The sequence below is a fragment of the Anguilla rostrata genome, chromosome 4 (genome assembly GCF_018555375.3).
Source record: "Anguilla rostrata isolate EN2019 chromosome 4, ASM1855537v3, whole genome shotgun sequence".
Lineage (NCBI taxonomy): Eukaryota > Metazoa > Chordata > Actinopteri > Anguilliformes > Anguillidae > Anguilla > Anguilla rostrata.
The window spans coordinates 37,888,468-37,913,860 of NC_057936.1; the positions used below are offsets into that span (position 1 = coordinate 37,888,468).

The 25,393-nt window shown below is 40.5% G+C and overlaps 2 protein-coding genes across 2 annotated transcripts in view; one reads left to right on the forward strand and one right to left on the reverse strand.

Moving 5' to 3' along the window:
- Positions 1 to 625: 625 nt before the first annotated feature.
- nell3 (NELL (neural EGFL like) family member 3) lies at positions 626 to 8,950 on the reverse strand. The gene is made up of 5 exons (XM_064332505.1): positions 8,746 to 8,950; positions 7,739 to 8,403; positions 4,851 to 5,389; positions 4,109 to 4,175; positions 626 to 3,389 (listed from the first exon to the last, which is right to left on the reverse strand). The coding sequence occupies exons 2-5, from the start codon at positions 8,382 to 8,384 to the stop codon at positions 1,867 to 1,869; spliced, it is 2,775 nt and encodes a 924-aa protein (XP_064188575.1). The 5' UTR covers positions 8,385 to 8,403; positions 8,746 to 8,950; the 3' UTR covers positions 626 to 1,866.
- Positions 8,951 to 12,927: 3,977 nt separating this feature from the next.
- Positions 12,928 to 25,393, forward strand: part of apbb1ip (amyloid beta (A4) precursor protein-binding, family B, member 1 interacting protein) — a 30,867-nt gene continuing 18,401 nt past the window's right edge. The window contains 3 exon segments of the mRNA XM_064332507.1: positions 12,928 to 13,368; positions 23,295 to 23,354; positions 24,914 to 25,001. Of these exon segments, the coding sequence (XP_064188577.1) occupies positions 23,295 to 23,354; positions 24,914 to 25,001 (148 nt within the window). The 5' untranslated portion in view covers positions 12,928 to 13,368.

The following is a 25,393-nucleotide window of genomic DNA, read 5'->3' on the forward strand; positions in this document are numbered from 1 at the left end:
TGTCAGGCCCTGAACAGTGCTTGTGGGTTGAAATATAACGACTGAATGGCAGAGGTTTTCCGTCTCGTGTTTGGTAGGGAGGAGAGTTACAGCCAAATCCGACATTTCACTCTCAGTCATGAACGCAAAGATTCCTCTGTACTTAGCAGAGTATACTGAATCATTTTTGTTTGTTTTATTCGGGTTTGCAATGTTTTTTTTGTTGTTGTTGTTGTTGTTTTTAACATAATGCCCCATCAATGACTGGGACCATCTTATGTAGTGGTAAAATATAGAACTCTGACTGACTTAAGCCCACCCTGGCCAGACGGACAGTCACCCTTAAAGCATTTTAAAGCACATCTTAAGGTAAATACTATGCAGTATAATACGCTAGAGATAGTATTGTATATGTACATGTTGATTGATTGAATCATGTTAAACAATAATTTGAAATGCAGTTGCATTATCTCTGGCAAAAATATGTGGAAATTGTATTTGCTGTTTTTTTCCCACGTGGGATAACCCTTGTCCCAACATGACTTGTAGAAGTGAGAATAAAGCATAAAAACTTTCTGTGACTAACACGGCCTGTTTCCATGGTCTATAACATTTTTTGGAGAACACTCACAGAAGCAATTAAATATGGTGTGAAATTAGAACTGAAATACTACTGTATTCAGATAAACAGAAACCCTATGCCACAAAAAAAGATAGAAAAGCCATATTAAATCCATAATACAAAGAATATAGCATATGCAAATGCAATATAATGCATCATGCATGTTTATCTCAAACTTTATCATGAATTAAATCAAATGATTGCAAAGCAGGAGTAATCATTCTTGATGCAAATTCATGAAATATACTACATATCTGTGATCACAATCATTTTCATGTCAAAATGATTCATTTAATGTTCACATTTGTCAGTTGAAACTGTATTTGAATGTTGGCTAAATGAAATAGATGTGTGGTACAGCATACAAGGATTGTATATTTATAAAAATTTTCATTTATAGTGGGTTATTTTAAAAATAAGCAGTTTAAATGTATATGCACTCAAATGTTTTTGTACATATGGTTTTGTCATTCATCAACAATGCACTCAGGTATAATTAATTACATTATAAAATGAAAATAAAAACACATACTGAAATAAATGGCCCAAAATGCAGAAAGACTACATACAAAGACAAAAATAATTGCAATTCTGATATGAAACAAAGCACAAAACAGTCAAGATTGGTCACTGTTCAACCAGCCTAAGTACTTACATGGGCAGCAGTACTTACGATTAGGGGTTTAATTTAAAAGTCCATTGCTTCTGCAAAAAAAATGTTTTACTACAGCACAATTCTTTGTAAATGCATTACACCCAAGAGCTAAATAATATGAACACATCAGAAATAAATGGAAAATAAAAATAGTGTGTATTTGCCAAAAATATATTTATATCTAGAATACACATATGATAATTTCAGAAATGACAAAACATCTTTTTTTAAGTACCTATGCAGATCAGCAGCATATGCTTAACCAGTCAACAGTTCCCCTTGTTTTTTTGTTGTTGTTTTTTGTACTGTCATAACTATTGTTGCTGTTGTTACTGCAATCACTGTTTGTTGCTGTGGTCACTGTAATCACGGTTTGTTTCTGTTTAGTGATGGGAGAGTGAGGCTTCCTGAACCGCGTAGTGCCATCAGCCACTCCTACTGCTCTCCACAGTAATTACAATGATTCGATCCAAATCAGGAAGTCACTGTAAAACTTGATGGCTCCACCTACTCTTTGGTTCCAGAAGTGTTACTCTCCCATCATCACTCTTGTTTTGTGCAAAACGATTGAAATTCATGAAACGAATACCAAAAAAGTATCCTTACAGAATCATGACGCCACCCACAGGATGGAGATGTTGGTGCCTCCTTCATGGGTGATCTGGTTGATGCGACCACGCACACAGTCCAGGGTGATGAAGATCATGGTGCCGTTGTGGACCTCGAAGGTGGCGCGCAGTCCCACGCTGGTCCACTCGGCGCCCTCCGGCATGTGCCCGCCCACCTGCTGGGCCACAGGGGTGGATTGGGCCTGGTCGCCCTCTTGTCGGTAAAGGGTCAACTTCACTACATTGCAGGAGTGGATCAGCTTCAGGTTGAAGGCCACGTTGGCCGCCCCACTCTCACGGAAGACGAAGTTCTTGCGGGCAAACTGACCGGTGGCCACCAGCTGGACCTGGGGTACACTGCCGCTCACCTGGTAGAAGCTGAGGGCCTTGTTGCGAACAGCGCCAGCCGGCAGGCCCGTCTTGGAGATGGTGGCAGAAAGGGCGGAGCTGGCAGCCGAGGGGATCCAGATCAGGCTGAGTGTGCTGATGCCGGTGCCATCGCCAAAGTAGCGGACATTGCACTGCACGGGGGAGTGGATCTCAAAGCTGAGCATTTCGCCCGCGTCCACACTGGCCGCGCCAGACAGGGAGATGGACGTGTCCCTGTAGTTCACCCCAGACTTGAAGACCTGCATCAGCTCCATGTTGGTGGCATTCCTGTTGAGGTACGCGATGAGGGAGTACCCCTCCCGGATGCATGTGTGGCCCATGGAGTACAGCGCCTGCTGGAACACGAACTTCACCACCCCGGTCTCTGTGAACCTCACAGCTCGGCTGTCGTGTGAGAGGCTCACCATGTAGGGGTCCGAGACGGAGATGACCTTGAAGGTGGGGCGGTACGTGGTCTGGTAGTGTACAGACACTGAGGTCTGGGCAGCCATGGCCACAGCACCCGTGTCATGGGAGAGCCAGAGCAGGCTGAAGGGCATTGGGAGGTCATAGACGTGCACATCTTTGCTCTGATTGCAGTGGTGGTTGGGGCTCTTTAGGAAGAGGGACAGGGTGTGGTTGGGCTCCACCTCGGCGGCAGTGCTCACACTGACGCTCTGGTAGAACTTGGCCTCCGGCTGCTCCACCCGAACCCCGCTCAAGTCCCGCCCGTCCTCTTCGCTGCTATTCATCCTGACTGACAGCTGGAGGAAGTTTCTGCAGCTGTGCTTCAGGGCGAAGTTGTGGTCAGCCCATATCAGGCCATGCACCTGGAACACCAACGCCCCATCATGGTTGGACAGCAGGGTGCTGTGCTCTTTCTCCCGGATGTTCAGCTGCATCCCGGGATAGATGTGGCTCGTGGGGGCCCTGGCAGGGGGCAGAGCGACCATGGCAGCCCAGGACTGGGACAGCCTGACGTCGGTGAGGGAGCCGCACACCGTGTCACTGGCAGCAGAGCAGGGGAAGACCACGGGCTCCCCGTCGCAGTCAGAGCATGCCTGGCACTCCTCCAGCTCACGGTTGTAGAAGTAGTCATGTCCACACACGTTGGCGGAGGCTTCCCTCTCAGAAACACCCAGGCACCTGAACCCACCTGCCCAACAACAACCAATCAGCACTGCATCATTTCTGGCCATTTTCATGTCATGCACAGTACACCTCTCTCTTTTTATACATGTTCTGTAGACAGCCTTATTTGTTTACCAGATAACAACAGACAATATTTTATGAATGATAATTGTTTGTGAGGCTTGGTAATGAGGTCCCAAAATTATTGTCACTTTGTATTTGTATCTGTTCTGTATGTTTCTGGGTGTAATCTTGCTTGTGCACCAAATTTCACCTTCTGTGATCACATGGCCCAGAGTAATTGATTAAAGAAGTAGCACATACATGTATACAAACAAATATACCCTTACATACGTGGAGCAAGGTTACACATACAGTAATCATTTAGTTGAGAACAGCATAAACTCTTCCTAATGACAGAGCAACTAGCAATGGCTGTAACTAGCAACATGCACAGGAGATTTTCACAAATGTCCAAATGTCTTCATCCAGCCATGGGAAGAAGATGTAAAGAATAACAACAGAGTCGGGGTGACATTGCTTTTCTCATTATGTGCTGTTTCCTCACATTTCACTTTAGTCTATGAAAATGTTATTTGTGTGAAACATTAGGGAAGAGTATACAAAATATTGCCTTAGAGAAAAAAAATTCTCTAAAACCATTATTTCTCAAACATGTCAGCATGTGAAATTAGCTTATTATGGCTTAAACATGGACTCTTGTGTATGTTCTTCTGTCCTTACCTGGGGTGTTGAGGCATTTGACCCTCTCCCCACAGAGGTTTGGTATTTCTAGACATTCATCTCTGTCCTGTAGAAAAACAACTTAATTCATGACTCTAATTAGCAGTGGGGAACTGAAATTAGCCTTTTAAAATGTGAAATTAATTATTTCTTGCTTTCGTGTCACAAATATTATGATATAATTTTATATTTTAAAACAGCACACAAAAACACTGTGAAGCCCACAGGCAAACACTAGTACTTGAACTCTTGTAATCAGTTACTATTTGTTCAAAAATCCATCTAAATAAGTATTTTCTTATTTGTGTTTTTGGCACTCTACATAGACATAGTGTCTTTCCTTTTTATAAGCCCAACCTACACAATGTTTTCTTTAAGGAGGAACTGAGTTGCTTCCCAAGCAAAGCAGCCACAACATCCATATGCTGCTACTAGGAGTGTGCTGGGGTAATATACAACCAGTTCTGTTTTCTTAACATTGAAAGTTGTCTCCCACTCACTGAAGCTGAAATGTTCTCATATGAATATCCATGTAGTGAGATCAAGGTCTTTGAATTTGCCCTTTCATGAGTATTCAGCATTATAAAAATTGTATCATAACACTGCATATTTTATGCTTCCAACAGGAGGAGGAGAGAATGAAAGGAATGCAGAAGCTGACCATCTGGTTACTATAGAGAATGTGGCACTGAAATCTGGGATCTCTGCATCTCGCTTGACTGGGCACATTATGAAAGTTCACCTGGCATATGCGGTCTGAAGTCGGTGAGCACTGGGAGACCAGGAAGAACCCAGAGGGGCACATGGTGCACCTCTCACACCTGGGCGTGTCCCTCTGAAAGTCGCAGTACTCCTCTGGGCCGCAGGAGCCGCAGTCCAGCAGGGGGTGTCCCACGTCCATCACCTTGGCGTCCACATCCACCTTGTGCACGGCGTAGGACTTCTGCAGGTGGCTCCTGACCTGGTTCTGCAGCCCTTGCAGGTGGGTCTCGAAGTAGCTCTGAATGTCGTCCTGCAAGCTCTGGAAGGACATCTGCTTGACTGTCTCGGAGAGCATGCTGTACTGCACCTTGATCAGGTCCATCTGCTCGTACATCTTACGCTGATGCTCCAGTATCTCGCGCTGCTGGCCAATCAGGGTGTCCTGCTGCTCCGCCAGCCTCTGCTGGAGGTCCCGAATCACAACCTGCTGGGACTTCAGCGCCTCCACAAACTTCTCCTGCCCCTTGGCCAGCTGCAGCTGCAGGATGAGGGCATCCTCGGAAGGCACCTCATTCTCACCTGTGAGAGGACCCAGAGGATCAAGTTTCCCGCTTAATACATTTGGTTATGTTGCCATCCATATCTGAACCTGACTCATGCTTGGGGGAGAGTGAATGTGGGACACAAGTCCACTTTTAGTGCGTAGTTGAAGAGTTTCCTATGCATAGAAATTGGTATCAAAGACTGTCTATGTTTTCAAGACAATTTGTTGCCAGGGAATTCTTTTTTCTTCTTTTTTTCTAGTTCAGCTGCTCTACAGCAGTCTACAGTATGCGCAACCTGACAGATGTGCTTGTCTAAAAGCATTCTTGGGCAAAATGTCAAGAAACTCTCCCTATTGTGTGCACATGTTAGGAGTCTAATGTTGTTTAAATAATACAGTATGGGGTGCTGTATTAAACCTTTGGCTGTTGACTGATTCCCTACAAGAGTTCAGTTTTCTTTTGCACGGGGTGCACTTCAAAAATCATGTACTTAACTGCTGGTCTGATTTAACTATGGGGTCATAATTGTCTCCCAAATAATTAAATAAATAATATGAACCTTGCACAAAAAAATGGTAAATATTTTTTGTATCTTACAAACAAAATAATTGGTTCACAAATGTGTTCTTGTTCTCTCAAATCTATCCTAGGCAAAAGTAATAATACATTTTAATTTCTTGACACATTATTTTTGTCTGTAAACATTTATCACTGTGTGGGCCTTCAGTTGAAAATGAGAATGCATTTATGCATCACCTGGCATGTGTGGAATTGCTTGTGTTCATTAGTGGATTTTTTACTCGTTTCTCACAGGAAGATGTGTACATTTATCCACAAATAGGTATTTTTACTGAGTCCACTACAGCTAGTTAGATTTTAAGGCATCCTATTGCCAACACTCACATTTTCCCAACCAATCATATCATTTATGTGCTCAATTCAACTTTACAAGTGCTGCAGAGACAGAGTTCCTTGGCGACTGGTGCACAACCTCTAAATCGACTGGAATCGACTCTGACTCTAGCTAAATTCCTGGAGTTATTGGAATCCTCTCTTTGACTCCAATAGAATTTGATCCCAAACTGCTTTTTTGAAGCATATTAATAGGCCAGTCACTGGTCTAGCCTAGTGTAGGCTATTTGAGAATGGTGAACATACATTTGCCCCAATTAACTATTTAATTTAAATCTGAATTGGGCCCAAAATTAAGTAGAAATGAAGAGCAAAACTTCTTGTGCAAGTGCACAAATCAACAAGTGACTTACTCCCATTGTACAGGCCTACTGGGACCTATATTGCCTAGACTCACAAGTGCAATTGTAGATCACATGGTGAATCAGGGTGCAGCCCCTTGTTTTTGAAGGCAATGGATTAAGCCCCCAACACCGTAAAACAAATGTTATATATATATATATCGGCTACCATAAGCCCCACTGGCCCAATACAGACTAGGTTTCTCAAATGAAAGTGAAATTTCAGTTCAGTTTCAGGGAAAGCAAGATGGTAGTAATTTATCCATGCATAATAGGTGCTTCCCAGAGGATGGTCAGTTTTCCCAGTCACACAGCATGGATTTGGTATATGGATATGATATGCCTCCTACAAATAATTTAAAAGGCTAAAATGCTACATGATGGATATACATGTAATAAAATTAAATTACCTAAAGGTGAGGCACCCACTGAAGACCATGAACACTGACAATTATTAAATTTGTTCATTCAATAAAGAAATCTCAGCCATAACTTATTAACCAATTTCAAACAAATAGGCTACCCTACTAAACACAGGAGAATCTTATGTGTTTAGTAAAAACCAACAATGTAGCCTAACAACTGACAGATAATGTAATAACAATACTGCAATAAAATGTTGCTCTACGCCACCTTTTAGGTAAGTCTAACGACTTTTGCCCCCACTTTACTTAAATATAAATACTTCCACACTGTTGAAGTCACCATATCAGATACACACACAGACAGGTGAGGGCAGTGAAGTTGATGACAAATGACGGGGAAAGTTACGAATGCCTATACATTGGTAAACTTTTTCCACAAAAAAATACATAAATAAGGACAATTATAGCGTGTGTCAAGAAATTAAAATGTATTATTATATTTGAGATAGAAGATACGAATAATATTTGTGAATCTCATTTGTGTAAGGTTCAAATTATTTATGTAACAATTTAGGAGACAATAATAATGCCGTATTTAACAGATTCCAGGAACATACAATGTAATATTTAGTTGAGACCATATGTCCTAAACATTTGTTTACAACTACATATCACATTCGAGTATAGCCTATATGTAACAGGCGAAAAGCCTATGTGCGTGATAAGCATGCACCCTACGAGCTTGATTCAACACGTAAATTTAACCTGGCTTTATGTCGCACGTGAGCTGAACACCCAAAGGAGCGCCCCCGAGTTCTGACGCAGGATATCCAAAGTCCGGAAATTCCCCAAGACCCTGAGCGGCTCTGTCCGCCATATGGACCAAGGTGGGTTGACTGCCGGTGTCCTCAGACCCTGCTGGACACCTTTCCCCCACACACGGTCTTGGTCTTGGCTTCGGTCGTATCCGCAGCGGCAGTCTACATTCAATGCCTCGGCACTCTCTTGAGTCGTTGCTTGGTTGTCTTTGAGGTGTAACGCAATCCGCCCCAGTGCATCCATAACTAACTTCAGAGGGTCTCCTCCTTGCGCTTTCCCTGCGTAAATCGCTGTCTCCACGCTGAGGATGAATAATAGTGTACGGGTCCGATATAGCTCTGGATGGAGAACTAGGGTGGCGGGCGTTGTGGTGGTTGGGCGCGATCTGCGCTGACCTGCCCTGTGTCGTTGGAGTGAACTGCCAGGGCTGTCGGGGAGGACGCCCCGGGCAGTATGTCCCCGCGCACGGTCTGGAGTCTGCAGTCTCTGCGGTGAAACAGTGTACTCCTCGGCATATATCTGCCACACTTCCAACATTTCCAAAGAGTGCGGCGCACAGAAAAAGAAACAGTCGTGTTCTAGACACTGTCATGTTGTAGTTGTCAGTCGTTCTAGGGGGGAAAAATATTATCATTACACCTACAAACAGGCATTGTTGTCATACATAGTCTATCTTGATTATTTTCCATGTAAAAATGTCCAAAAAATGGAAGCACAAAATCCTAATGAAAATATTACCAACATTACAGGCTATCGAACTCATCCAAAACACTATTTCTCCTCATTGTCGTCACATATTAGCGTTAGCTTATCCACTGTAACTTATGAGTTGGTAGCATCATAAAGATGTAACAATACGCTGTAAATAATGAAAAAAAGAATGTGTGTGAAACAGCGAGAACACCACGCACGATATGTCATCCAATATAAAGAACAGAGTTACTGAAAATTACCTGCCGTGCTTTGATTCAGTGCCCGTGATCTGTCGGTGTCAGCACCACGAACAATGAGGTTAGTACATTACTTCTCTTCCGTAGTTGTTTCTGACCCACTCTGAATGGTTTTGAAGAAAATGTCAGTATATGGCATTCCTAAGACTTAATTAGCATCAGGTTTCTCCCGAGGTTTCCCGATTAACCCTTCGAGTTCTCCACTCCCCCGAGCCGTCTGATGATTCCTGTGATCATTCGGTTTTTTTTTTTTTTGGTTTTTTTTTTTGGGTGAAAGTCCCGCGTTAAGTTATTTCGATACTTTATGGTATATTTTGTATCAACAACGGGGCAACGTATAAACTATATTAAACTACACCAGCAGTTGAAATGGAATGGGATAGAGTCTGGGATCTTTGCCAAATCTATTGGACAGATATTGCTCCCAAGGTAAACTAGAGCAATTTAAGTAATTATACAAGGGAAAGGAGTTGCTTATTATTATTATTATTATTATTATTATTATTATTATTATTATTATTATTATTATTATTATTATGTTGTTGTTGTTGTTTTTTGTTGTTGCTACTGCTGCTGCTTGCTTTTCTGGGTATTATATATTTCACTGTGTTGTCCTGTCCATCTGTACAAAGATACCTCCAGCCATCCATAGAGGGAGTGTCAGGCAGATTTTTTAGGAGCTCGAGCTTGGTGACAGCTGATGCCTTCTAGTCCCCCAGCAGGTAAAACTAAGGATGTTAGCGCAGAGGTAGTGTTCATTGAACCTGTAGAGCCTGTGGTGGGCATGGCCTTGTCACTGGAGACCTCTGATAAAATTCAGAAATCTGTGTCAGTGGCTCTGTTGATAATTGATTTATATTCCTTCCTATGACCAGCGGTCTGCTTAAGGACAGTTCATCAATGCAGTAGGTCTTGAATGGTGTGGTAATATTTATCCAAAATGAAGAATTTGTATGAAGTTCTTTCTCATGAACAAAATGCTTTGGTTAAAATGAATATGTTTGTCTTTTCTTTTTTTCTTTTTTTCTTTTTTTTTTTTGGCTGTGCTGAAGTTGCAGGGTTTGGTGCATGCATTATCAAGGATAATTTTTTTTTTTTTTAACTGGTATGATAAAATATTATCTGAGCAGTCTTTGAATGAAGCAATCCAATTCCAATGGTTAGCCAACACACAGCACCAATAAGAAGCCTCCTGACTGGCACATGCAGCTAAGAAACTGCTCCCTGAAAACTCTGGTAATATGTGATGACAATGAGGAGAAAATAGAGTTTTGGATGAGTTTGTAAGCCTGTAACATAGGTAATATTTTCATTAGGATTGTATGCTCCCTGAAATCTACGACAACAGAATCTGGCCAAAACAACACCAGCTATAGCCAGGAGTCCTGCAAGAGACTTTTTATTGGCAAATGTTTAGAATTAGTCGGCAGGGTGTTTCCTTCATCATTACACATTTGAGTTTCCTCTGGTGGACTGAGCACCTCGTCTACTGGAACCAAAAAAGTGTCATTCTCTGGTAGATTACATTATGAGAAGAGAAGGGCTCGTTGAATGTCTCCCAGAGTCTGTGTATTTACAGACATTGTAGTGATTGGACAAACTTTCATTTGCAACTGGGTATTCCAAACTGGGATTGTAAAAAGAGCATATCTTCTGCATGGCTAGCTGTTTTATTAGCAGCTGTGAGGAGGAAGCTGCCTGGTTTAAGCATTGGCAGTAGAGAGGCAGGAACATTAAATATGTTCATGTGATCTTGTGCCGCTCACCACAAACAGCTGAAGGCTGCTCATAATGTATTATTGAAAGAGTTAAACTCAGCACCCTAAGTTGGTGTCATCGCACCTTCCACAAAGTTCACAGGATGCAGTCTGATTAACACATGGTACATCTATTGTTGCTGCTCAACAGGGGGCGCTGTTGCACTCCCTTAACCTTTAACTCCTGCAGGCCTTCAATCACATCTTAGTTTACAGCATAGCTGGGCTGAATGATGGACTGATGTTGATTTTCAATAGCATTATTTAAGCACTTTTTGTTATTTTCTTATTATGTATGCTATGGGCTACAGTGCCAGAATGACATAGAAGCTGAGAGCCTGGATCCAATAAAATGTTTTCCATGTATTTTTGCCTTAAGCAAAAAATGAGAGTTAGTTTGTTTCTACACAAACATAGTTCAACTTATTTCAGTGATCACAAAAATGCACTGAATACACCAGAAGTGAGGACTGAAAAAGTATTGCATTCATTTCAGAATCAAGCATAAGGACAACAGCTGACTAAATAACCACATTAATCTCCTGTAGTATGTGCAACATGTCCAAGAATAATTTCTTTAAAAAAAGAAGAAGAAAAAAAAACATATTTCACTTGGCCATTGAATGTGTTTTCCTGCTTTGAATGATACTATTGTGCATTAAATGGTGATGACTGTTACTATGGACAGAATATTCAGTATATATATTCTATCACAATAAAAAGACTGCTTTCAGCTGTGCAAAGCATATGGCAGTTTTTACATTCTTTGATTTTATGGTCAGCAAATGTTACATATTAACCAGGGTGTCTTTTGAGTTCTGGAAAACAACTGCTCAGACTTCCCTTTTTGGCAATTAATATTTGACAACTGAGATAAACCAATATCTCTGGCATAATGACAGCACACATTCCCTCACAATGGGGCATTGTCACAAAGAAATGGATTGAAATACATGTGTGTGTGCGTGCGTGCGTGCGTGCGTGCGTGCGTGCGTGCATGCATGCGCGTGTGTGTGTGCGTGTGTGTGTTGGTGTGCAGTTGCCTCCAAAAAATATTGGCCCTTTGTTAATTTCTATATGGTGAAACCAGTCTATAAAATATCCTTAAATAAAAGCTGAGAATCTGCATTTTAAGCACATGTGAATTGTTTGATAATTTTTAAGTCTAAAATTGTGGAGTACAGAGCCAAATAAAATAAAATATGTATGTAGGAATTTGTCCCAAACATTATGGAGCTCACTGTATATAAGTATATATATATATATATATATACCTTCAAAAAATACAAGACAGTTTATTTGACTTCTATTGTTTAAAAATAATTTATTCTTCAATAAGTGTAATGGGAGTATCATGATTGTATTAGGTTCAGACTTTAGGTCCCCACTGTGTATATATATATATATATATATATATATATATATATATAAAGGCTATATAAAGACTGCACTAACTAGTATGCTTGTTTCGAAACAGATCTGTAAGATGTCAGTGAAATATGCTGAATAAGTGATGGGGGGACATACAGTACACACACACATATCTATTTATCAACTTTAAAGAATGGAATTGAAGGCAAGGCAGCGCCCCTCCCCCACCCGTCCACCCAACGGTTCATATAACAGCCCCTGGTCTGACCGCAAGTCTTTGGCTTTCCCTATGGATTATCGGGAATAATATGTTGACAACCTATGACTACAGAGAGGGTGGTCCTGCCTTCCTGTAGGAGCCCCACTGAAACAGAGAGCGAGAGGCAGGAAAAAAACAGCTCCAGCCCTTAGAACAGCTGTCTAATGGACAGAAAAGTCTCCGTTTGAGTTTCCTTCTCCTCATAATTGATCACCAAGGCTCATTAATACAGGAATTTCGAGCGGTTCTGTAAGTGGGCGCTAACTGACTTCTCACCTCAGGGTTGAAAGGCGACAGCAGCGACTACTCATATCACCTCAGGGCAACAATTTGTGATTATAAGGTAGCTACAGCTCCATAATGACACATCACTGTTTCTTTCCCTCGGGTCACCCTGTCACTGCTATTTTTAGGTCAATCACATCAGCTACAATGGCGAAGATAATGAGGTTGTTTCATGTTTATTGTCATTTAATCATTGTTCTTTTTCATTGTGATTTATGCACATGATTCCCTTCACATTTCCCGCTGGAGACAGGGTGCCCACAGATATTTTGGATCGGTATAGCTGTGGGGCTGTCAAGCTCCCTTCAACTCCTCTGAAAAGCATAAGCGTGCATCAGCTTTTGCCATAGCTAAAACCCCACCCTTAGAGGTGTTACCGCACGTACAGATACATCCACATAAATAACATTTTACAAAGACATCGCTTTCGCACACACAAACACACACGCGCACACACCTGCACACACACACACACACACACACACACAAACTGTTATAAATTCCAGACACTTGGACAGTGAGGGGGGCACTATCTGAATTTCAGCTTTCTTTAGCCATCTAAAAGTAGCGCCTTTGTTTCTCCTTTAAACCATTGCTCACTTTTAATAACTAGTACTGTCGTTTGTCAATTTGTACATTCTTGCAAGACCAAAATATTATGGTCTGTGCACGTGCATTTTCCAAACCCTTAGGGAATGCCTCGGTTACCTGGAGGGAGCTCTTTCTGCTCAGCGTGTTGGAGTTTGTACTCAGCTCTGGGTGGAATGCAGTGAGCAGGTTGAGACCTGAACTTCCGCAAAGAAAAGGCAGGAAGCTCAATAACTGTCAGCGAGCAGCGTACTCAGCACAACACGCCCTGCTATGTGCGCATGGTGCCCCATGCATTATTTTAGAATTTAAATCTCAGCACAGGTTTGGTCATATATAACTGGACATAAAGCCATCACTTTAAAGGTAAGTTGCTTTTTTTCTGTTTTCTGTTTTTTGCTTGGTGTGTTTCTTTACATTTGAATGATATTGTGGTGAATTGTGCGTTGTTGGGTGACATGCTAAGCACCCAAGCATTTTCATTAACCTCAGTCTTAAATATTAATTATAGTATATTCCACCATTCAATTTGATTCCTTTCCACACACTTTTGACATAATTCCCACCTCTGTTCTCATACTTCAAACAATCTCACAATCTCTTTTGACTGCTATCATGCTGAGTACCATTCAGTCTACAGCAGAATATAAATCATTTACTTACTGTGAACACTATTTTTGCTAGAAAATTGTGAGGGCATTAACATATTTTTTATTACTGTAGAGTCACACATACAAGACAGAAATTGTATTGTATTGTGGCTTGAAAAATTATTATTTGGCTCTTATGTAATGATCACATAACCACATTAAAAATATTTTTTGAGAGCAGTCTCAGTAAAACAAGATGCTGTAAAGATGTGTTAAGAGTGATACATTGTTTTACCGGAGGATAGTGGTTGTAACATGAGAAAACAATAAAGCAATAATTCAATTTGTGGTGCTCTGTAGAAAACCCAAAACAAATATAATTAGTTCTTTCATCACCTGTGATTATATGTCACTAAAGTTGAATTCAAATATTAAAATATATTCCTGAGATTGCTCGGTCTTGGACGAACGTATTACTCAAATCCTTTTTATTTATCACTTTAATGTAAAATTGGCAGATGGCACTCAGCAATGGCGATGGCAATTGTTATGTGCTGCTAAATAACTGTGTATGTAAATAAAGTGTGTAAAGAATCCCACTAGGGCGACTTTCAGTTGGACACGGTGTGCCAAGATCACCAGAGGTTTAGGTCTCAGTGACCATGTGCAGCAGCTTTTCTCCAGCAGACAGACAAAATGACTATGGCCTTTGTTGCAACATGCTCAAGCAGCTGAAGGTGGTTATCTGTGTGAGGAAATTCAGAGGGTGGGGGCTCTGACGGGCAGCGTAAATATGGTGGAAATCCCACCGTATCTCTGTCAGTATTGAGAAACCCAGGCTTTGAAGGCTGAGAGGATGAGATGGTGTAACAGAGAAGATATCATAAAAAGAGAGTCAACTGCACTGCCTTTCTGAGAGATAAACGACCCCCTGTAAATTTACTACAAAACTCCACTGTGAGTGGGCATACACAACCAAGGTGGTGGGAAATTTATTATTGTAGTCATTCCATGAATTCAAAACAAAGAAACCCCTGATTTACTGATTAAGGCTTTGAGTTTTAACCATACATACAATTTTTTGTGAATGTATTTATATCATATGTTCCAGCCCAAATGTAGGAATCTTTGACTATCTATGCTGTTGTCGTCATTGAGGGAGAGTGCACGCTAGCACACGCCCTCCTGTTCCTATGTGACAAGAGGGAAAAATTAGTTTGCTTCCCCTTACAGACACTTTGGCATGAATGGAGGAGTAGTCAAATACTTTATGACAGTTTCTGTAGATTTTGTAACATTGCGTTAAAGTGTACACAGACCTTATCTTCTCTTCGGCATTCAGTCAGTGGCAATACTATTTCAGCTCATCTAGTCAACATAGTCTGTTTTAATTATTTCTTCTAATAATATAGGGAAATTGGCATGCATAGGCAGTCATAAATGTTTAATATACGGTGATATAAAAGTAGCTATGCTGAAAACTTCATTCAAGTCCATGAGAAGGCCAAGCCTTACTCTCCTTCTAATCGAAATGCACTGAAGTAGACACCTCTTCTCTCAAGTGATTCCCTGATGGACAGCTTTCTTATGACCATAGCATGCTGTGAACATATTATTTACTGAGTATTTTTAAATGTTCCCCAAAAGTGTGTGTCACCCTGGACCAGTAACATAACCCATGCCACCAGCGAGCTGCAAAACACTATAAACAGTGTGGAACATCACCCGTGTTGAGAACCATGTTTCAAATGCTCATTATTATTAGTACACCTGTCTGGTGGTTCTTTTTTTATCCATAAATGGCACCAAAAATGCTTCCTCTTAGTCTGCTGTTTGTTTCCAGCCTCTTGACACCATCCAAGTTAGCATTATATTCATGGCTCTGGTATGAGAGGCCGACCTATACATATACAACACCGTGGGAGACAAAAGAAAAGTGAACTGTAACTATGTTTACTGGTTTAGAATCTGTTTGCTTTTTTTGTTGTTGCTAGAAACACAGGACAGATTCGGTTGGTTTCTGTTCTTGTGGTGGATGTGTTTTGATTGTGAATGGGAGGATGTGTCTAGGAACATATTGTCTTTTCGTGTCTGTGTATCACTCAGCCCTAGTGATGCGGGCGAGAGTCCTTGCAAACCCCAGAAGATTTAACCTGCTTTGGAGATTTTTTCTTTCGATTTTTTCATGGGTTGAAATGTGTAAAGCTACATAACAAGTATCAATAATCACAGAGCTGCTCACTTCAGTCACAGACCTCCTGGGTGGTAAATCTTTTTCCAAATATATTTTCATGCTTTTTTCTTTTTTTGGAATGCACAATCATGGTCATGCTGCAATGCTCATTGTGGCCTCTGTTCGAGGTCAATTCGGGAGAGAACAGGGAAGCATGTGCTGTAGTCCAAATCACGTGTTGTCATCCGACGCTTCTTATCGCAAAGTGGGTGAGGTCCCACATGAGAGGCTTCGTGTGTAGCTCAACAGCCTCACCTTTTGTGGGTGCACGATTAACCAGTGGGGGCACTGGTGCATGATAAGGAGCCATCATCCTGACCAATTGCAACCCTTAAATCCCTGCAAAACACTTTTGCCAATTGTGCCTCACCTTGAGGGCCTTCTGGATACAGTCAGCACTGGTACAGTCCTTATTCAAATCTATAACAGGATGAGCCAATGGAGTAAATGTGTTTTATAATATAATATTTATATTGTTCACCATTGCCAGACATTGTCACTGCAAAGCCCATGTTGTTTTCATGAAACCCCAACTTCTCAGCTGTTATCATGATACCAGAGTTGCCATGCTCTAGCTGTGAACCATGGGTCACCTTTCCATTGGAGATCAACTCCTTGCAGAAAAAAGTTCCAACTACCATGGTGTTCACTGTGGTGACCTTGTTCACTCTCCTCTGTGTTGTCAACTGTAGTGATGTGAACATCAAGACTGTAGGCCAAAGTTCTCATATATTGGTGCTTCTTCTTGGGGTTTAATTATTTACTGAGATATGTGTGGGTCATCTTTGAGGGGTTTATCTGAGTTGAAAATAAGCGCTGGATTTGCGTTGTGACCGTCAATATTTGCATCTCTCAGATAAACATATTGATAGCAGTATCAACTGTGGGCCATATCAGCATGCTGCTCATTTTTGAGAGAACCTACTGTACCTTACCATCAGAATCATTATTCAGCAGGATGTAAAATAAAGGACTGGTGCTAAAGGGTGGTCCTATCACAGGAAATGGTCAAAACGGCTAAATGAAACGAAACATTAGTGGTATGTGGGGTGGTGTGCAGTGAACCACACCGCTTTCAGGGAGAGGGTTCAGAAACAGATGGAGTTTCACAACCTTAGATGGCACCTGTGCTGCGGGGCGACAGATCAACAGCATGAAAAACAGGCGTTGCCTTAGATTGGGGTCACGCCACAGCAGCTGCACCTGCACACCCCTTTGTTTACATTCAGCCATTTCGGTTTCACACAAGCCTTTCACGCCTTTTCAATGTTAATGGTGATTAGCAGCACCACTGATAAAGTCAATGCAGCCTAAAGAGCCTGAGATACACAAATCAAGCTTATGCTGCCTGGCAGGGGTGTCCTGCAACCAATGGCTGAGAGACACTATAAGTAAATGTCTTTTTCCATGAATTGCAGTGCATTGATTCATATAAAGGATCACAGATAAGCACTGTTGCATCAGTGTGTAAGGCTGTTAGTCTTACATAATTACACAGTGCAAGCATCCGCAAAGACATATATATGCGTGTCTTTTTAAAGGAGTTTGTCTAGGTTACAAAAAAGCGCTTCGTGTCACTATTTCCTGCTGAAGGCTACAGCTTTCAACACTGAACAGGAAATGGTTGCCACAAACACTTCCCGCTCATGAGCAGACCATATCTCATTTTGAAGATTTGAGAAAGAAACCATATGATTTTGTGTAATTTGCTGATACTTTGTTGGGTGCCAGAGGACAATGAACAAGGGCTTGTTTGTTAAGGGTTGGTTTGGGTGTGTAGGTTGCTGTCAAATTCAGACAAAGAACATTTATTGCTAATTTACCACATGCTATTTCTTTTCAATGAGAGTGTTAATGGCGCACATGAACAAATTACCTCTGATGAGCCATTTTTGGATTGTGGTCTCTTAAGTGCCTCCAGCAGTCAAAGATTCTTCCACTCACACAAGTGCTGTTTCAGTCTGTTTGTTGGATTTTCACTTGCATAACATTTACTGTGCAATACTTTTAAAAGGCAAAATGTCAGGCTCCTGTTCAGAATTTGTGAAAAAAAAAATCCCCTGCCAGGGGGCATTAAAGCAATAAACACTATTTTTACCCATATGCTTGTGGCACAGATGTGAGATGTTACGATACCAAGACCGAACAGAATGCTCATCGCAGAAAATGAGCAAAAGAGTTGTAATGGATTTACTGGACTAATCTCATCCCATTACACACAGTCCAGCTGAATGAAGGCACAGAAATGCAAAAAGTTTGCATTTTTAAAAAAAAACCTTGCCCACAAATGCTCAGAAGTCATGCCAAGTCGTGATGTTCCAGAGAATAACCTTACCGGGTTTCAGTCCAATGGGATTGCCAGTCCTCCTGCAGACGGCAGGATAGGATATTCACCGGGCTCAGTCTCCAGGAAGTTTAAAATGGCAGTGTAACAAATCCCGAGTAGGCTGCCCATCCCCTCTTGACTTCAAGCGCAAGCTGTAACTCGAGAGATGAGGCCTGGGGAGTGCCCCAGCTTGCCAGAGATGACTGATTCATTCCATCAGATCATCTAAAGATCAAGGTGTCTATACCTCAGAACGCACAAGAGTCCCATTATACAATAAGAAAAAAACAAGTCTGCATGTATACTGCCAACCCCAGTCATCATAACGTTTGTTCTGCCTAATCAAGCTGTGTGCGCATAATGGCCAACTTTAGGAAGAATGTTATAGAAATCCTGAAATGTTTTGTTTTCTTCATTAGGGACTGAGTTATTTTTCTTTCCCTATTTCCAATGCAAAAAACAAGGGGCCCTATATCAATAACTTTTTACAGGGTCAAAACGTACCGGAAACATCTATTTTCTGCAGAAGCTGATGGCGTATGGCAGAGACAACCACATAGCCACACATCGTCCTACATGGTCTACCAATTCTATGAGCTTGCTGGCTCACAACCCAATAAAAACCATGCTAGCTAGCTAGTCAACTTGTGCCACCCACTCACTGTACCCCAGTGTACGTAGATGTGGCAAGGCGTATACTCTTGTCAAATCTCTTTTTACAGTCCATGAGGGTGCTAAGAAAGCTCTGCAAGATCATTTTGAACATCAACTGATCTAGAATTTGGTGCTCCCAGCAGGAACGGTTCTTATATCTTCTTGTGCTCAGGTGTCCACCAGTATGGCAATTTTCAGATACAGGGGTCCAGTCATCCAAGAAAATTCTGAAAAGGAATGGCAGCCTTATAAAGAGATATAAGATAAGAGTGTGTAACATTTAGTATGCTATTACTTGTAGATTGTTATGCCAAAGCCTCTTCCAGATACTTGCAAAGCATACTGAGCACACATTCACTGCTTGTGGAGCAGCCGACCAGAGCACTTTCAAGTAGACATAGCGTGAGTGATAGATTTTATAAGTGGACTGCAGCCATGCAGTTCTCCAGGTTCCATAGCCGCAGGACCCAGCCGTCATTTACAACAATATGGTGTTCTCCAATGGTCAGTGGCGCTGCACTGTAAGGTTATAAACCACATAAATGATCTACCATTTCCACAGTCATATGACAATACTGCTATCCTTGCACCATGCTTCTCTCATAGTTCCTGTCTGTGGATAGATAAAACACACTCACATGCTCTAGCCACAGCTCTCTCCTTTTATATTTCTGCCCAGTTTCACTGCCTGTTGCATTTTGTATTTTTATTTTTTTGTGGAAATCCACAGCTCTCACCACCTCTTGGAAAGGGGTTACAAAAACACAGTGTCTTCTTGAAGGCACACAGTGTAACCGAAGGGCTATTTGTCAGATTTCCATACCCAACGTCAAACAGGAATCATAGATTTATACATTTCTAGCCTGCTAGTAAACACCTGATATGCATGATGCATGATCAAAGGTTTTGAAATAGTGATCACAGTGGGTGTTTGATTGCAGTGTGCACATGGCAGTTTAAAAGAAACCATAGAAAACATGTAATTAATTTTTGTATCATAAATTTTGTATTTTACAAAAGTGATAATGTGGCAAAAACCATACAAAAGACATATTCAGAAAGTGGTTAAAACATCATACAGTCCATGAATGTACATAATCTTCCTATTATAATGAATCAGACTTTGAAAACTGCTTAATTCAAAGACCTTTCTCCGCTGCCGACATGTAATATTTACTCCCATTGAAGATGTTCATTATTTCTTGCAGACAGGAAATTTGATCAGATTTTCTATGGGTTAATCTAGTGATTATTCACTTTGCTTTCAATGATAAAGATTTTTTTTATTACTTTAATCTAGAGCTTCAGAATTAAATAGCATTTTCCTTCAGCAGACCATAGTAAACCTCATTAACTCTGATTAATAGAGAAAGATTCCTCTCCCATTGATATTCAATAGTTTCCTAGAATCTCAGAACATTCATTTGGCTGCTCATTTGTATTGTATAGATGGAAGGACAGAAGGACAATGCATTTAAAAAATGTGTTTCTATGGTGAAAATTACAATGTGTTTAGCTATCATATTAATGATTCAAACTTTTTCAATATCCACAAGAATTATGCAATGGATTGTTGAAGATATTGAACATCACGAGAGCTTGAGATTCATTTCATATACATATAATTGATTGTTGATAGCGGTATGCATCATTGTTTTGGTCCATTTGTTTTATTTTTCTTTCTTTGAAATCCTTTCATAATCATGATGTGTGTGATATGGTATATTCTTTCATTTATGGTTAAAAAAAATTTGGGCTAGCAAGAACTCACAAAAATCAATAGCATTTCACTTGATTCACTAACGCAACCATGCATATTTATCAATCATGGAATACAGACGTGTTTGAACTGGTCATTGAGCTGAATCAGTTCTTGTTGAGCTCCAGCCCGTAAATTGGAAGTAAATACCTACTCTAGTACCCGTGCGTGCATAATTAAGTTTTGTCTCAAGAGGCACTGTACAGCTTACCATGTGAAAATGAGTTTTACATGAAGAAACTTATCTATGAATGTAATCTCACTCTCACAAATACATTTGCAGATGGGAGGCTTGCAGGATATTGCATGTCCTGACAGAGAATGAATGCAGAGTGAAACTATGCAAAGCATCTCTGACTTACCCCTATGCTTAAGTTGTTTCACAGAACAAATTACCCCGGGTTATGTATTTACCTGGGTGCTGATTTGCTCACAGGAGGCTTATATATATATATATATATATATATATATATATATATATATATATACACACACTCACCGGCCATTTCATTAGGTACTTACTAGTACTGGGTGTGGTCTTTTGCTGCTGTAGCCCATCCGCTTCAAGGTTTGACGTGGTGTGCATTCAGAGATGCTCTTCTGCATACCTCGGTTGTAACGAGTGGTTATTCGAGTTATTGTTGCCTTTCTATCAGCTCGAACCAGTCTGGCCATTCTCCTCTGACCTCTGCCATCAACAAGGCATTTTTGCCCAGAGAACTGCCGCTCACTGGATATTTTCTCTTTTTCGGACCATTCTCTGTAAACCCTAGGGATGGTTGTGCATGAAAATCACAGCAGTTTCTGAAATACTCAAACCAGCCTGTCTGGCACCAACAACCATTGGCTGATTAGATATTTGCGTTAACGAGCAGTTGAACAGGTGTACCTAATAAAGTGGCCGGTGAGTGTATATATATATATATATGCTCCAGAATTATTGGCACCCTTAATAAAAATGAAGAAAAAAGGCTGCATATAATAAATGGCTCAAATAATAATCTACATGTTATGTTCAAACATATGGGAAAACGATATACTTTTATTTCAATACATTTACTCTCATGCTTCAATGTTTCTTTTTATTAAGTAATCTATTGTTTCCTGAAAATCATAGGTGCCATAATTATTGGCACCCCTAACAATTATTGTAAGTAAAATCAAACAAAATGAAATTGGCAATACAAATTTTACTTAATTTAGTTCATCTCAGTCTAAAGGAACTATATTGTGTCATTCCATCACTTCCAGTTTCACTAGAGAATAAAAATGAGGTAACAAGCATACAAAATCATTTTCATCCATCAGCATGGGAAAAGCCAAATAACTGTCAATTCAGAAGAGACCGATGGTAATTTATTGTTACAAGTCTGGTAATGGGTACATAAAAAGACATAAACGGTTAAACATACCACTTAGCACTTTAAGGCAATACTAAAAACGTGTAAAACATATGGAATGGTTGCAAATTTGCCAAGAAGAGAAATCAAGTGCATGTTGTCCCCACGGATGGTGAGGGAGGCCATTAATAACCCAAGGATCACTGTTTAAGAATTGCAGAGATTGGTTTATTTCTTGCGGTCAACAAGTCTAAAAAAAAACATAAAATGGCACCTCCATACCAACTAGCTCTTTGGAAGAGTGGCACGAAGACAGCCCTTACTGAGCACAATAAACAAAACCAAGAATCTGGAGCTTGCCAAACCTCATTGGAATTATGACTGGAAGAAAGTGCTATTGTCAGATGAGACCAAAATAGAACGTTTTGGCCATACACACCATCGACATGTTTGGCGGCAAAAGTGGAATGCATACAGGAAAAGCACCTCATACCTATTGTCAAATATGGAGGTGGGTCATTGATACTTTGGAGATGTTTTGCTGGCAGTGGTCCTATGGCACTATTTTAGATCAATGGCACAATGAATTCAACAAAGTACCGGGGGGGGGGGGGGGAGTCCATAAGCACAAACCTAAAGATATCAATGATTCTGAAAAGTTCTACATAGAGCAATGGTCAAAAATCTCTCCAAATGTGTTCTCTAACCTTATCACACATTATAGAAAAAGACTCATGGCTGTCATCTTTGCCAGGGGTGTTTTCACAAAGTATTAATCCAGAGGTGCCAATAATTGTGGGACCTGTTTTTTGGGGAAATATTGTTTTATTTAAAAAATTTAAGACTTTGGTTGATTTCAATGAATCATTAATCAAGCACACTAGTGTACACATGTTGGAAAATAAAGCTTATGTCAATAACTGTATTATTCTTTAGTTTAGCATTTTTTTAAAGCATTTTTCGTGCTTATTTATTAAGGGTGCCAATAATTCTGTAGCCCACTGTATATATCCAACATCCTGATTAGTATTTCAAAATATAAAAAGAACCAAAGGTTACATTTTATCCTGTCATCCCAACTGTCTGGGTGTAATTTGTTTGGCTATTGGTGTGTGTGTGTGTGTTTGTGTGTGCGTGTGTGTGTGTGTGCGTATGTATCAATGCTGTTTGAATAGTGTTTGAATCTGAGTTTGAATTGGAGTATTGAATAGAATTGCTTTTGTATTTCTGCTTTTGAATCTCAAGTCAGAGCATGTTCACTGTTTCATAAACACTTCTCCACTTTCATATTACCCAACATCCATCAAGGCTTCCAAGCGTGCAGCTTAATTTGGCTATAATAACCATGTGAACAGAGCCACGTGATTGATATGTATACTGTGTCTGACAGATGGACGATATTGACGCAATGTTCAGCGACCTGCTGGGGGAGATGGACCTCCTCACACAGGTGAGTTCACACCCACATTCAACAGTGAAGCTTAGCATCCTTATCTGGCATGTCGTACCTCCTCTGTTCAATTCAACAACCGATGTCTGAAGCATGGCACAGCTGACTGTTCTTCATATGCAGCCAACATTTAATAGGGCAGTACTAGTATAACGTATGACTGTATGCTACACTGTAATGAAAAGAGTTGTAGGAGAATTGCAACTTCTTGGCATAGCTATGAAATCTGTAGAGATACAATGCTCAGTGGTAGAAAAATGGCCAGGACTGTACAACTATAAACCACTCTTCCTCATTAGTAATAATGACTGTGACGGAATCCACAATGACAGGACATACTTGGCTTCATTCTTCCATGGGCAGTGTGGGTTCAATTCCTCAGGGTTTTTTGAGTTACTGCACAACATTCATTCCACCGCACAACATTCCATTTGCCAACAGCCTATCACTCGCTGTCACTGGGAGATGTACCTCTCCCCAAATCTGCGCTCACTCTCCTGCAGTACTGCTCAGCCCTACACAGCCTATATAATGCGAAATAGCCACTGGCTTGTGGGCCAGTATATCCAACGGAATTCCATCAGCTGCAGTGCTTCTCGCTTAGGGTGAGGGTGGAACAGAAGTAACTCAGCAATAGGGATTCCAAACTGGGGGAATATTTTTGGGTTGCAGGAGAGTGTATTTGTTCATGAAGTTATGAGGTCAGCGTGACTTCTGGCCAGACAGTATGGAAAATAACAAGAACCTGCATTCCACTTGAATGTATGATCAAGCTTCTGTCCAGGATTGGCTTTTGTTTTGTTTTAGTATAATTAGACTTAATATAGGTAATTTCACTTCCCTGTTTAAGAAAACATGCTGAGAAAAAAAATAATAATTGAGGAACAAAAACATCTATGTCGGCTGCAAGGAAACCAGATATATATATACAGATCAAATGCTGAAAAAGCATTATTTCTATTGTGCAAAACATTTACATATTCATATGTTACTCTAGGAAAAGGGAAATTATAAGCACAGAAAGTGTGGCGAAAAACAATCTGGCTGTGAATACCATACATGTCCATATTTGACCATGGTAAAGAAAAGACAATATTTTTAATGCTTTTTCCAAATTTGTGCCCAATTTGGAATTTCTAGTCATATTTTAAAGCCGTGCTCATTGCTGCAACCTCAGCAAATCAGGAGAGCTAAGTATGTGCTCTCCAGAACACATACAGTCAGGCTGCTCTCTGTTGTTTTACTGCAGTTCATAAGTTGAGGTTGCACAGGCTTCAGTCGGAGGAAGACATTTCATGGGTAGTTTGAAGAAATAGACTGAATTGACCATTTTGGAGAGTTCCTCCCTCTCTGGGTATCCCTGCTGGCTGTAATCAGTACTGACACAGTGGCTCAGAAAGCAAAAAATATAATAATTGTTTTACAAAAGCAAAAAATATGATAATATTGTTAATTCTTTTTCTTTTTAATTTCTTTGTTTTTCTACACTGTTTGTCATACAGAAACAACCTTGTTCTCCCAGATATGTGATTAATCTTTTTTTTCTTCCTTTCCTACAGAGTTTAGGGGTGGACACGGTTCCCCCAGAGTCTAAATCCAGCTCAAACAAAGAGATCAGCTTCTCCATTGGGTTCACAGATATGAATGGTATTGTATAACATTGCATCCCGGGCGTAGTCTTTGACATTATTAATTCGTATCAATCTGAGATAGCCATAACATTACATTCAATTACAGATTATGTAAAAAAATAAAATAAAAAAAAGCAGGAAAACAATGGAAGACAGATACAAAATTAATATTTTAATTATCTTTTCAAAATACATTATCGCTACTGTACAGACTAAAATCTACAAAGAAAATAAAAGCATGAGCTCACCAGTCTATCATGGGCATATTGTCAGATTAATTAGGGAAAAGGCTGAACACAGATAGCTTCAGACACACTAGCACTGGGCAGGAGAGTAAGTACAGTAAAAGCCTTTAATATGGAATGGACGTATCAGAGATTTCTCCTTCTACACCACCTTGCATTACTT